At 46.1% G+C, this 14,400-nt stretch overlaps 1 protein-coding gene across 1 annotated transcript in view; it reads left to right on the forward strand.

Annotated features, from left to right (window-relative positions):
- LOC311115808 (disintegrin and metalloproteinase domain-containing protein 12-like) overlaps window positions 1-14,400 on the forward strand; it is a gene marked incomplete at both ends in the record, with an annotated part of 41,995 nt that overhangs the window by 24,793 nt on the left and 2,802 nt on the right. The window contains 4 exons of the mRNA XM_084190936.1: window positions 457-565; window positions 769-904; window positions 2,023-2,206; window positions 11,962-12,276. Of these exons, the coding sequence (XP_084047062.1) occupies window positions 457-565; window positions 769-904; window positions 2,023-2,206; window positions 11,962-12,276 (744 nt within the window). The remainder of the gene's footprint in view (window positions 1-456; window positions 566-768; window positions 905-2,022; window positions 2,207-11,961; window positions 12,277-14,400) is intronic.

Consider the following 14,400-nt stretch of genomic DNA (forward strand, 5'->3'; position numbering starts at 1 on the left):
AGTAGCTTGCTATACAGATTGAAGCCTGTGATCTACAATAGCTTGTTATACGGATTGAAGCCTGTGATCTACAGTAGCTTGCTATGCAGATTGAAGCCTGTGATCTACAGTAGCTTGCTATACAGATTGAAGCCTGTGATCTACAATAGCTTGTTATACGGATTGAAGCCTGTGATCTACAGTATCTTGTTATACAGATTGAAGCCTGTGATCTACAGTAGCTACAATATGTTGTGATATACTACCTACAGGTGTGTAATAGCTACAATATGTTGCGATATACTACCTACAGGTGTGTAATAACTACAATATGTTGCGATATACTACCTACAGGTGTGTAATAACTACAATATGTTGCGATATACTACCTACAGGTGTGTAATAACTACAATATGTTGTGATATACTACCTACAGGTGTGTAATAACTACAATATGTTGTGATATACTACCTACAGGTGTGTAATAACAACAAGAACTGCCACTGCGAGGCCCACTGGGCTCCTCCCTTCTGTGACAAAGCCGGCTTCGGGGGAAGTGTGGACAGTGGACCTATGAGACTAGCAGGTACCCAAAGTTACCAACACAAATGTCTGCTATAATGTCATGCAAAGTAGGCTTTGGGGGGTCAATTCCGTTTCAATTGAGTCATATCAGAAAGTAAACGGAAAATTCCAATGTTCCTCATTGAGACTAGCCGTATTGCTATAGATGAACACTATGTATTGCTGTTTTCATGTACTTGGTCTGTCTCTTATGTCATTCCCCAGACTACGGTGGCGTGGCGGTGGGTGTCCTGGCGGCTCTAATAACCTTTCTGGGAGCCGGCCTCATCATCTGCATCAAGAGAAAGACCCTGCTGAGACTACTCTTCACCAACAAGAAGAACACCATGGACAAGCTAAGGTAATATAGATCACTATGGACAAGCTAAGGTAATATAGAACACTATGGACAAGCTAAGGTAATATAGATCACTATGGACAAGCTAAGGTAATATAGATCACTATGGACAAGCTAAGGGTAATATAGATCACTATGGACAAGCTAAGGTAATATAGATCACTATGGACAAGCTAAGGTAATATAGATCACTATGGACAAGCTAAGGTAATATAGATCACTATGGACAAGCTAAGGTAATATAGATCACTATGGACAAGCTAAGGTAATATAGATCACTATGGACAAGCTAAGGTAATATAGATCACTATGGACAAGCTAAGGTAATATAGATCACTATGGACAAGCTAAGGTAATATAGATCACTATGGACAAGCTAAGGTAATATAGATCACTATGGACAAGCTAAGGTAATATAGATCACTATGGACAAGCTAAGGTAATATAGATCACTATGGACAAGCTAAGGGTAATATAGATCACTATGGACAAGCTAAGGTAATATAGATCACTATGGACAAGCTAAGGGTAATATAGATCACTATGGACAAGCTAAGGTAATATAGATCACTATGGACAAGCTAAGGTAATATAGATCACTATGGACAAGCTAAGGTAATATAGATCACTATGGACAAGCTAAGGTAATATAGATCACTATGGACAAGCTAAGGTAATATAGATCACTATGGACAAGCTAAGGTAATATAGATCACTATGGACAAGCTAAGGTAATATAATACATACCAACAGGTAGGGCATTAGAAACTAAGGTCAAGACTACACACCTCGATGCCCTGTCTTAATAATAACACTAGAACAATATATGCCATTTAGCAGACATTTGTATCCAGCAGCATACATTTTACGTATGGGTGGCCCCGGGAATCGAACCCACAATCCTGGCATTGCAAGCACCATGATCTGCCAGCTGAGCAATACTTTTACTACCGCCCCATATAGACTGTATGGGAACGGGCTACCCATTAGTCTTCTAAAGTTCCACGATAAACCCACTGAGTTAAAATTTAATAAAACAAATTCACATCTGGGGACTGATTTTGTATTTCATATTTTTAAAAGGCCCACTCTTTAAGTGTAAATCTGTTGTTGTATCACAGGTCAGTTGGGCCCAACAGATCATACAGTCACAGAGATTCCCCACCTGGCCGGCCTCCAGCCCAGCCTCCAGCCCAGCCTCCAGCCCAGCCTCCAGCCCAGCCTCCAGCCCAGCCTCCAGCCCAGCCTCCAGCCCAGCCTCCAGCCCAGCCACAGAGACAGAAACACAGCAGCAGCATCTTCAAGGTTAATGTTGCCTCTTCCTCCTCTTTCAACCCCCTCCCCCTCTCCTCCCCTCTCCTCCCCCACTGGCTTCCTCCCACATAACAGCAGCTAATTCCCCCCCCCCCCCCCCCATCTCTCTCTCTCTCTCTCTCTCTCCATCCTTCTCTCTCTCTATCCTCTCCCTCCCCCTCTCTCCCTGTGTGACATGTTATTTTCACGCAAACGGCAGCTAATTCAAATCCAATTAAAAGGTTGTGTGCCGAGCGGAGTTGGTGAACATAATGGCATAATGGACTCTGTTGAGAGAATCCCGCTCTGGTCACGCAGCCAAATATGCTTGTTAGAAGAATAAATTGATTTATTTGTGCGTGAAACACACCGGGAATATTGATGAGGGAGTCTGGTCTATTGTTGTTGGGTTTTCAAAGCCTCAGGCTGAAGTTGTTGGGTTTTCAAAGCCTCAGGCTGAAACTTTAACAACAACAGAGTGTTATATTCAGGTGACAGGCTGGTACTTTAACAACAACAGAGTGTTATATTCAGGTGACAGGCTGGTACTTTACTGTCTGGTTTTAGTAACCCGTCCTGTAGTATCTGGTTTTAGTTACCCGTCCTGTAGTATCTGGTTTTAGTTACCCGTCCTGTAGTATCTGGTTTTAGTTACCCATCCTGTAGTATCCGTCCTGTAGTATCTGGTTTTAGTTACCCATCCTGTAGTATCTGGTTTTAGTTACCCATCCTGTAGTATCTGGTTTTAGTTACCCATCCTGTAGTATCTGGTTTTAGTTACCCATCCTGTAGTATCTGGTTTTAGTTACCCATCCTGTAGTATCTGGTTTTAGTTACCCATCCTGTAGTATCTGGTTTTAGTTACCCATCCTGTAGTATCTGGTTTTAGTTACCCATCCTGTAGTATCTGGTTTTAGTTACCCATCCTGTAGTATCTGGTTTTAGTTACCCATCCTGTAGTATCTGGTTTTAGTTACCCGTCCTGTAGTATCTGGTTTTAGTTACCCATCCTGTAGTATCTGGTTTTAGTAACCCGTCCTGTAGTATCTGGTTTTAGTTACCCGTCCTGTAGTATCTGGTTTTAGTTACCCGTCCTGTAGTATCTGGTTTTAGTTACCCATCCTGTAGTATCCGTCCTGTAGTATCTGGTTTTAGTTACCCATCCTGTAGTATCTGGTTTTAGTTACCCATCCTGTAGTATCTGGTTTTAGTTACCCATCCTGTAGTATCTGGTTTTAGTTACCCATCCTGTAGTATCTGGTTTTAGTTACCCATCCTGTAGTATCTGGTTTTAGTTACCCATCCTGTAGTATCTGGTTTTAGTTACCCATCCTGTAGTATCTGGTTTTAGTTACCCATCCTGTAGTATCTGGTTTTAGTTACCCATCCTGTAGTATCTGGTTTTAGTTACCCATCCTGTAGTATCTGGTTTTAGTTACCCGTCCTGTAGTATCTGGTTTTAGTTACCCATCCTGTAGTATCTGGTTTTAGTAACCCGTCCTGTAGTATCTGGTTTTAGTTACCCGTCCTGTAGTATCTGGTTTTAGTTACCCGTCCTGTAGTATCTGGTTTTAGTTACCCATCCTGTAGTATCCGTCCTGTAGTATCTGGTTTTAGTTACCCATCCTGTAGTATCTGGTTTTAGTTACCCATCCTGTAGTATCTGGTTTTAGTTACCCATCCTGTAGTATCTGGTTTTAGTTACCCATCCTGTAGTATCTGGTTTTAGTTACCCATCCTGTAGTATCTGGTTTTAGTTACCCATCCTGTAGTATCTGGTTTTAGTTACCCATCCTGTAGTATCTGGTTTTAGTTACCCATCCTGTAGTATCTGGTTTTAGTTACCCATCCTGTAGTGTCTGGTTTTAGTTACCCGTCCTGTTGTATCTGGTTTTAGTTACCCGTCCTGTAGTATCTGGTTTTAGTTACCCGTCCTGTAGTGTCTGGTTTTAGTTACCCATCCTGTAGTATCTGGTTTTAGTTACCCATCCTGTAGTATCTGGTTTTAGTTACCCATCCTGTAGTATCTGGTTTTAGTTACCCATCCTGTAGTATCTGGTTTTAGTTACCCATCCTGTAGTGTCTGGTTTTAGTTACCCGTCCTGTAGTATCTGGTTTTAGTTACCCATCCTGTAGTATCTGGTTTTAGTTACCCATCCTGTAGTATCTGGTTTTAGTTACCCATCCTGTAGTGTCTGGTTTTAGTTACCCATCCTGTAGTATCTGGTTTTAGTTACCCATCCTGTAGTGTCTGGTTTTAGTTACCCGTCCTGTAGTATCTGGTTTTAGTTACCCATCCTGTAGTATCTGGTTTTAGTTACCCATCCTGTAGTATCTGGTTTTAGTTACCCGTCCTGTAGTGTCTGGTTTTAGTTACCCGTCCTGTTGTATCTGGTTTTAGTTACCCGTCCTGTAGTATCTGGTTTTAGTTACCCGTCCTGTAGTGTCTGGTTTTAGTTACCCATCCTGTAGTGTCTGGTTTTAGTTACCCGTCCTGTAGTGTCTGGTTTTAGTTACCCATCCTGTAGTGTCTGGTTTTAGTTACCCGTCCTGTAGTGTCTGGTTTTAGTTACCCATCCTGTAGTATCTGGTTTTAGTTACCCATCCTGTAGTATCTGGTTTTAGTTACCCATCCTGTAGTATCTGGTTTTAGTTACCCATCCTGTAGTATCTGGTTTTAGTTACCCGTCCTGTAGTGTCTGGTTTTAGTTACCCGTCCTGTAGTGTCTGGTTTTAGTTACCCATCCTGTAGTATCTGGTTTTAGTTACCCATCCTGTAGTATCTGGTTTTAGTTACCCGTCCTGTAGTATCTGGTTTTAGTTACCCATCCTGTAGTGTCTGGTTTTAGTTACCCATCCTGTAGTATCTGGTTTTAGTTACCCGTCCTGTAGTATCTGGTTTTAGTTACCCATCCTGTAGTATCTGGTTTTAGTTACCCGTCCTGTAGTATCTGGTTTTAGTTACCCGTCCTGTAGTATCTGGTTGGTTTTAGTTACCCATCCTGTAGTGTCTGGTTTTAGTTACCCATCCTGTAGTGTCTGGTTTTAGTTACCCATCCTGTAGTGTCTGGTTTTAGTTACCCATCCTGTAGTATCTGGTTTTAGTTACCCGTCCTGTAGTGTCTGGTTTTAGTTACCCGTCCTGTTGTATCTGGTTTTAGTTACCCGTCCTGTAGTATCTGGTTTTAGTTACCCGTCCTGTAGTGTCTGGTTTTAGTTACCCATCCTGTAGTGTCTGGTTTTAGTTACCCGTCCTGTAGTGTCTGGTTTTAGTTACCCATCCTGTAGTGTCTGGTTTTAGTTACCCGTCCTGTAGTGTCTGGTTTTAGTTACCCATCCTGTAGTATCTGGTTTTAGTTACCCATCCTGTAGTATCTGGTTTTAGTTACCCATCCTGTAGTATCTGGTTTTAGTTACCCATCCTGTAGTATCTGGTTTTAGTTACCCGTCCTGTAGTGTCTGGTTTTAGTTACCCGTCCTGTAGTATCTGGTTTTAGTTACCCGTCCTGTAGTATCTGGTTGGTTTTAGTTACCCATCCTGTAGTGTCTGGTTTTAGTTACCCATCCTGTAGTGTCTGGTTTTAGTTACCCATCCTGTAGTGTCTGGTTTTAGTTACCCATCCTGTAGTATCTGGTTTTAGTTACCCATCCTGTAGTGTCTGGTTTTAGTTACCCATCCTGTAGTGTCTGGTTTTAGTTACCCGTCCTGTAGTGTCTGGTTTTAGTTACCCATCCTGTAGTGTCTGGTTTTAGTTACCTGTCCTGTAATGTCTGGTTTTAGTTACCCGTCCTGTAGTATCTGGTTTTAGTTACCCGTCCTGTAGTATCTGGTTTTAGTTACCCATCCTGTAGTGTCTGGTTTTAGTTACCCATCCTGTAGTATCTGGTTTTAGTTACCCGTCCTGTAGTGTCTGGTTTTAGTTACCCGTCCTGTAGTGTCTGGTTTTAGTTACCCGTCCTGTAGTATCTGGTTTTAGTTACCCGTCCTGTAGTATCTGGTTTTAGTTACCCATCCTGTAGTATCTGGTTTTAGTTACCCATCCTGTAGTGTCTGGTTTTAGTTACCCATCCTGTAGTGTCTGGTTTTAGTTACCCATCCTGTAGTATCTGGTTTTAGTTACCCATCCTGTAGTATCTGGTTTTAGTTACCCGTCCTGTAGTATCTGGTTTTAGTTACCCATCCTGTAGTATCTGGTTTTAGTTACCCATCCTGTAGTATCTGGTTTTAGTTACCCGTCCTGTAGTATCTGGTTTTAGTTACCCATCCTGTAGTATCTGGTTTTAGTTACCCATCCTGTAGTATCTGGTTTTAGTTACCCGTCCTGTAGTGTCTGGTTTTAGTTACCCATCCTGTAGTGTCTGGTTTTAGTTACCCGTCCTGTAGTGTCTGGTTTTAGTTACCCATCCTGTAGTATCTGGTTTTAGTTACCCATCCTGTAGTGTCTGGTTTTAGTTACCCGTCCTGTAGTATCTGGTTTTAGTTACCCATCCTGTAGTGTCTGGTTTTAGTTACCCGTCCTGTAGTATCTGGTTTTAGTTACCCATCCTGTAGTATCTGGTTTTAGTTACCCATCCTGTAGTGTCTGGTTTTAGTTACCCATCCTGTAGTGTCTGGTTTTAGTTACCCATCCTGTAGTGTCTGGTTTTAGTTACCCATCCTGTAGTATCTGGTTTTAGTTACCCATCCTGTAGTATCTGGTTTTAGTTACCCGTCCTGTAGTATCTGGTTTTAGTTACCCATCCTGTAGTATCTGGTTTTAGTTACCCATCCTGTAGTATCTGGTTTTAGTTACCCGTCCTGTAGTATCTGGTGTTAGTTACCCGTCCTGTAGTATCTGGTTTTAGTTACCCGTCCTGTAGTATCTGGTTTTAGTTACCCGTCCTGTAGTATCTGGTTTTAGTTACCCGTCCTGTAGTATCTGGTTTTAGTTACCCGTCCTGTAGTGTCTGGTTTTAGTTACCCATCCTGTAGTATCTGGTTTTAGTTACCCATCCTGTAGTATCTGGTTTTAGTTACCCGTCCTGTAGTATCTGGTTTTAGTTACCCATCCTGTAGTGTCTGGTTTTAGTTACCCATCCTGTAGTATCTGGTTTTAGTTACCCATCCTGTAGTATCTGGTTTTAGTTACCCGTCCTGTAGTATCTGGTTTTAGTTACCCATCCTGTAGTATCTGGTTTTAGTTACCCATCCTGTAGTATCTGGTTTTAGTTACCCATCCTGTAGTATCTGGTTTTAGTTACCCATCCTGTAGTGTCTGGTTTTAGTTACCCATCCTGTAGTGTCTGGTTTTAGTTACCCATCCTGTAGTATCTGGTTTTAGTTACCCATCCTGTAGTGTCTGGTTTTAGTTACCCATCCTGTAGTGTCTGGTTTTAGTTACCCATCCTGTAGTGTCTGGTTTTAGTTACCCATCCTGTAGTATCTGGTTTTAGTTACCCATCCTGTAGTATCTGGTTTTAGTTACCCGTCCTGTAGTATCTGGTTTTAGTTACCCATCCTGTAGTATCTGGTTTTAGTTACCCATCCTGTAGTGTCTGGTTTTAGTTACCCATCCTGTAGTGTCTGGTTTTAGTTACCCATCCTGTAGTGTCTGGTTTTCATTGGGTCTGCTCTATTTTCCGGTAAGAGGAGGGCTGCATCCCAAATGGGTATCAGCCTGTCACCTGAATATAACACTCTGTTGCTGTTAAAGTACCAGCCTGTCACCTGAATATAACACTCTGTTGTTGTTAAAGTACCAGCCTGTCACCTGAATATAACACTCTGTTGTTGTTAAAGTACCAGCCTGTCACCTGAATATAACACTCTGTTGTTGTTAAAGTACCAGCCTGTCACCTGAATATAACACTCTGTTGTTGTTAAAGTACCAGCCTGTCACCTGAATATAACACTATGTTGTTGTTAAAGTACCAGCCTGTCACCTGAATATAACACTCTGTTGTTGTTAAAGTACCAGCCTGTCACCTGAATATAACACTATGTTGTTGTTAAAGTACCAGCCTGTCACCTGAATATAACACTCTGTTGTTGTTAAAGTACCAGCCTGTCACCTGAATATAACACTCTGTTGTTGTTAAAGTACCAGCCTGTCACCTGAATATAACACTCTGTTGTTGTTAAAGTACCAGCCTGTCACCTGAATATAACACTCTGTTGTTGTTAAAGTACCAGCCTGTCACCTGAATATAACACTATGTTGTTGTTAAAGTACCAGCCTGTCACCTGAATATAACACTCTGTTGTTGTTAAAGTACCAGCCTGTCACCTGAATATAACACTCTGTTGTTGTTAAAGTACCAGCCTGTCACCTGAATATAACACTCTGTTGTTGTTAAAGTACCAGCCTGTCACCTGAATATAACACTCTGTTGTTGTTAAAGTACCAGCCTGTCACCTGAATATAACACTCTGTTGTTGTTAAAGTACCAGCCTGTCACCTGAATATAACACTCTGTTGTTGTTAAAGTACCAGCCTGTCACCTGAATATAACACTCTGTTGTTGTTAAAGTACCAGCCTGTCACCTGAATATAACACTATGTTGTTGTTAAAGTACCAGCCTGTCACCTGAATATAACACTCTGTTGTTGTTAAAGTACCAGCCTGTCACCTGAATATAACACTCTGTTGTTGTTAAAGTACCAGCCTGTCACCTGAATATAACACTCTGTTGTTGTTAAAGTACCAGCCTGTCACCTGAATATAACACTCTGTTGTTGTTAAAGTACCAGCCTGTCACCTGAATATAACACTCTGTTGTTGTTAAAGTATCAGCCTGTCACCTGAATATAACACTCTGTTTTTGTTAAAGTACCAGCCTGTCACCTGAATATAACACTCCGTTGTTGTTAAAGTTTCAGCCTGCGGCTTTGAAAACCCAACAAAATAGACCAGACTCCCTCATCAATATTCCCGGTGGGGTCATTCCCCAGTTGTCAGGAGCTGTACAGTGTTAAAGGGGAGAGGGGTGTGTGTGACTGAGTGTGTGTGTGTGGAATAAATTTTTAGTCCCCAAAAAATTCCCGAAAACATAGCTGTGTGTGTGTGTGTGTGTGTGTGTGTGTGTGTGTGTGTGTGTGTGTGTGTGGCTCTGTCCACCTAGACTAGGTCAGATATCCTCTGTCTCTCTCTCTCTCTCTTTGATATTATACCTGAATGAGGACCCAGGGAATCCAGAGAACTAACCCTAACCCTAACCCAGGGAATCCAGGGAACAAACCCTAACCCTAACCCAGGGAATCCAGGGAACTAACCCTAACCCTAACCCAGGGAATCCAGGGAACTTACCCTAACCCTAACACAGGGAATCCAGGGAACTAACCCTAACCCTAACCCAGGGAATCCAGGGAACTAACCCTAACCCAGGGAATCCAGGGAACTAACCCTAACCCTAACACAGGGAATCCAGGGAACTTACCCTAACCCAAGGAATCCAGGGAACTAACCTTAACCCTATCCCAGGGAATCCAGGGAACTTACCCTAACCCAAGGAATCCAGGGAACTAACCTTAACCCTAACCCAGGGAATCCAGGGAACTAACCCTAACCCAGGGAATCCAGGGAACTAACCCTAACCCTAACACAGGGAATCCAGGGAACTTACCCTAACCCAAGGAATCCAGGGAACTAACCCTAACCCAGGGAATCCAGGGAACTAACCCTAACCCTAACACAGGGAATCCAGGGAACTAACCCTAACCCAAGGAATCCAGGGAACTAACCTTAACCCTATCCCAGGGAATCCAGGGAACACTGAATGGACTGGAGGAAAGGTTGTGATTTATAACAGTGTGACAGGAAGCACGGTAGAGGAAGGAGAGGAAAGGAGAAGAGAGGGAGGAGTGGAGAGGAGGTGAAGGAGAGGGGGAGGAGTGGAGAGGGGGAGGAGAGGAGGTGAAGTAGAGGGGGAGGAGTGGAGAGGAGAGAGAAGAGGGGGAGGAGTGGAGAGGAGGTGAGAAGAAGGGGAGGAGTGGAGAGTAGGTGAAGGAGAGGGGGAGGAGTGGAGAGGAGGTGAAGGTGAAGGAGAGGGGGAGGAGTGGAGAGGAGGTGAAGGAGAGGGGAGGAGTGGAGATGAGGTGAAGGAAAGGGGGAGGAGTGGAGAGGAGGTGAAGGAGAGAGGGAGGAGTGGAGAGGAGGTGAGAAGAGAGGGAGGAGTGGAGAGGAGGTGAAGGAGAGAGGGATGAATGGAGAGGACGTGAAGGAGAGAGGGAGGAGTGGAGAGGAGGTGAGAAGAGAGGGAGGAGTGGAGAGGAGGTGAAGGAGAGAGGGAGGAATGGAGAGGACGTGAAGGAGAGAGGGAGGAGTGGAGAGGAGGTGAAGGAGAGGGGGTGGAGTGGAGAGGAGGTGAGAAGAGGGGGAGGAGTGGAGAGGAGGTGAAGGAGAGGGGGAGGAGTGGAGAGGAAAGGAGGTGAGAAGAGGGGGAGGAGTGGAGAGGAGGTGAAGGAGAGGGGGAGGAGTGGAGAGGAGGTGAAGGAGAGGGGGAGGAGTGGAGAGTAGGTGAAGGAGAGGGGGAGGAGTGGAGAGGAGGTGAAGGAGAGGGGGAGGAGTGGAGAGGAGGTGAGAAGAGGGGGAGGAGTGGAGAGGAGGTGAGAAGAAGGGGAGGAGTGGAGAGTAGGTGAAGGAGAGGGGGAGGAGTGGAGAGGAAAGGAGGTGAGAAGAGGGGGAGGAGTGGAGAGGAGGTGAAGGAGAGGGGGAGGAGTGGAGAGGAGGTGAAGGAGAGGGGGGGAGTGGAGAGGAGGTGAAGGAGAGGGGGTAGTGGAGAGTAGGTGAAGGAGAGGGGGAGGAGTGGAGAGGAGGTGAAGGAGAGGGGGGGAGTGGAGAGTAGGTGAAGGAGAGGGGAGGAGTGGAGAGGAGGGGGTGGAGAGGGGGGGAGTGGAGAGTAGGTGAAGGAGAGGGGAGGAGTGGAGAGGAGGTGAAGGAGAGGGGGGGAATGGAGAGGAGGTGAAGGAGAGGGGGAGGAGTGGAGAGGAGGTGAGAAGAGGGGGAGGAGTGGAGAGGAGGTGAGAAGAGGGGGAGGTGTGGAGAGGAGGTGAAGGAGATGGGGAGGAGTGGAGAGGAGGTGAAGGAGAGGGGGAGGAGTGGAGAGGAGGTGAAGGAGAGGGGGAGGAGTGGAGAGTAGGTGAAGGAGAGGGGGAGGAGTGGAGAGTAGGTGAAGGAGAGGGGAGGAGTGGAGAGGAGGTGAAGGAGAGGGGAGGAGTGGAGAGGAGGTGAAGGAGAGGGGAGGAGTGGAGAGTAGGTGAATGAGAGGGGAGGAGTGGAGAGGAGGTGAAGGAGAGGGGAGGAGTGGAGAGGAGGTGAAGGAGAGGGGGAGGAGTGGAGAGGAGGTGAAGGAGAGGGGGAGGAGTGGAGAGGAGGTGAAGGAGAGGGGAGGAGTGGAGAGGAGGTGAAGGAGAGGGGGAGGAGTGGAGAGGAGGTGAAGGAGAGGGGCAGTAGAGGGGTGGAGATTTGACATTGACAGCTGATGATGTGAAGCAGACTTCCAGGAGGTTCTGCTCTGGTCTGTTTCTTTGCTCGGTTGTATTCACTAGGCACCAAACGGAGGGACTTCCAGGAGGTTCTGCTCTGGTCTGTTTCTTTGCTGGGTTGTATTCACTAGGCACCAAACGGAGGAAAACATACGGAAACAGGGAGGGACTACCTGAACTTGTCCAATAAGAAACACTAATTTTCATTTTCCATTGCAACACATTTTGCTACAGTGGGTACTAATGAATATGACCCAGTTTCTGATTGATGTGTCTGTGTTTCTGTATCCCGTCTCTCCACAGCCTCCTCCCCAAAACCAACCCCCCCAGGGACAGCCCTACCCCTCTCCGGGGGCTCCTTACCCCTCCCATAGCCTGCGACGTCTACCCCAGTGCTCCCCTGTTCACCTCAGTCACCCAGTCCCCCTGTCCCTGTCCCTGTCCCTGTCCCCTGCCTCCACCCCTGGACCAGGACAGCCCACACCATCTACTCCTCCTCCTCACCGAGCCCCGCCTCCCCATGGCCAAGGACATGCCCACAGCCACACCCAGGCTCCGCCCAGAGGGGCGTCGTTTCGCAGTGTGCCACAGCACCATAACTCCTGCAGGATGGTCTTGGTGAGTGAGTGGAGGATGGTCTGGTTGAGTGAGTGGAGGATGGTCTGGGTGAGTGAGTGGAGGATGGTCTTGGTGAGTGAGTGGAGGATGGTCTGGTTGAGTGAGTGGAGGATGGTCTGGGTGAGTGAGTGGAGGATGGTCTGGGTGAGTGAGTGGAGGATGGTCTGGGTGAGTGAGTGGAGGATGGTCTTGGTAAGTGAGTGGAGGATGGTCTTGGTGAGTGAGTGGAGGATGGTCTGGGTGAGTGAGTGGAGGATGGTCTGGGTGAGTGAGTGGAGGATGGTCTGGGTGAGTGAGTGGAGGATGGTCTGGGTGAGTGAGTGGAGGATGGTCTGGGTGAGTGAGTGGAGGATGGTCTGGGTGAGTGAGTGGAGGATGGTCTGGGTGAGTGATTGGAGGATGGTCTGGGTGAGTGATTGGAGGATGGTCTGGGTGAGTGATTGGAGGATGGTCTGGGTGAGTGAGTGGAGGATGGTCTGGGTGAGTGAGTGGAGGATGGTCTGGTTGAGTGAGTGGAGGATGGTCTGGGTGAGTGAGTGGAGGATGGTCTGGGTGAGTGAGTGGAGGATGGTCTGGGTGAGTGAGTGGAGGATGGTCTGGGTGAGTGATTGGAGGATGGTCTGGGTGAGTGAGTGGAGGATGGTCTGGGTGAGTGAGTGGAGGGCTGAGATTAGATGAGCACAGAGAGAACCTGACTAAGCCTCTACCTCTACATCAACACCATGCTCCCTCTGACATTAAAGGCTGCGTCACAAACAACACCCTATTCCCTATATAGTGCACTACTTTAGACCAGGGCCAGCGCCTGCCTGGGCTCAGCGCTCGTCAAAAGTAGTGCACTATATAGGGAATAGGGTGCTGTTTCAGATGCAGCTGTGACACTATGTCTGACCTCTGACCCCGGTCTCTGTCTTTACTGTACTAGTGTCCGGGCTCAGAACCCGACACCACGTCTGACCTCAGCTCTACGTCACTGCATCATGCTCATTTAGTGTTTAGTATTTATTAGGGATCTCCATTAGCTGCTGCCAAGGCAGCTACTACTCTTCCTGGGGTCCAAACAGGGTCAAAACAGTTACATCAGGAAACAAAACAACAACATCCTACATCATCAATAACACAATACATCATACGAGACGTTATTGCATAATTACTCTAGTATTACACACATATAGTACAATATAAAATCCACAATACCACAACATTACAATGTGTGTGCTAGAGTGTGTGTGCGTATGCCTGTGTGCGTATGCCTGTGTGCGTGTGCGTGTGCGTGTGTGTGTGTGTGTGTGTGTGCATGTGTGTGTGTTTGTGTGCGTGTGTGTGTGTGTGTGTGTGTGTCTCTTCACAGTGTGTCTCTTTATTAAGACACACCAGATCAGGCTCATTAGCAGTGTGTTAAAGCATTAATGAGCTGCTAACTCCTGTTCTGATTAACAGAAGGTCGTTAGGAGGTCATAGCAGAGCCCAGGCCTGTCTACTGAAGTATCATCAAGCATCATGCTATTAAAGCTGCAATCTGGGATTCGCTTTTCAATGGGTAAATACAGCAAATATCAAAAATTGAAAAAGACTTTTGAACAGATTCCCAGATCCCAGATTGTACATTTAAGAGATGATGAGCTGAATGAGAGTGTGCTTCGAGGAGGCAGAGGGCATTTATTGATTTAGAGTCCGAACGAGCTTCACGGAAATAGACGTGGTAAATTGAGTTGAGCCGTATCAAACTAATGTTGGATAAAGTTGTCAGAACGGCCACTTTACTAGAATAGAATATTGCCTCCAGTGTTCCAAGTTCCGGTGATGAAATTCCAATTCCAGAATGTCCATGGGCCTAAACTGGACACTTGGTTTCTGCACCAAATCAGACCATGTGTTCAGTTCTGACTAACTCACTGGATTATACCATCTCTAACTGCATAAGAGAAAGGCTGAGACAGGCCTTCCCTTCCAACTGTTGCTCTTCCAGAAAACGCAATGGTTTCAAGCATAAGTAAGGCCTGTAGTCGTGGTCTAACTGCCAGTCCAATCCAGCCCCATCCTGTAGCAGTAACAGCTGTTTGGTCCAGCTCCAGCCCAAGGAGCCCCAGGGAGGCTGACCAGGCTGCCCAGGAAGAGCCTCTC

Source organism: Coregonus lavaretus, assembly GCF_964263955.1.
Source record: "Coregonus lavaretus genome assembly, contig: HAP1_SCAFFOLD_818, whole genome shotgun sequence".
Taxonomy (NCBI): Eukaryota; Metazoa; Chordata; class Actinopteri; order Salmoniformes; family Salmonidae; genus Coregonus; species Coregonus lavaretus.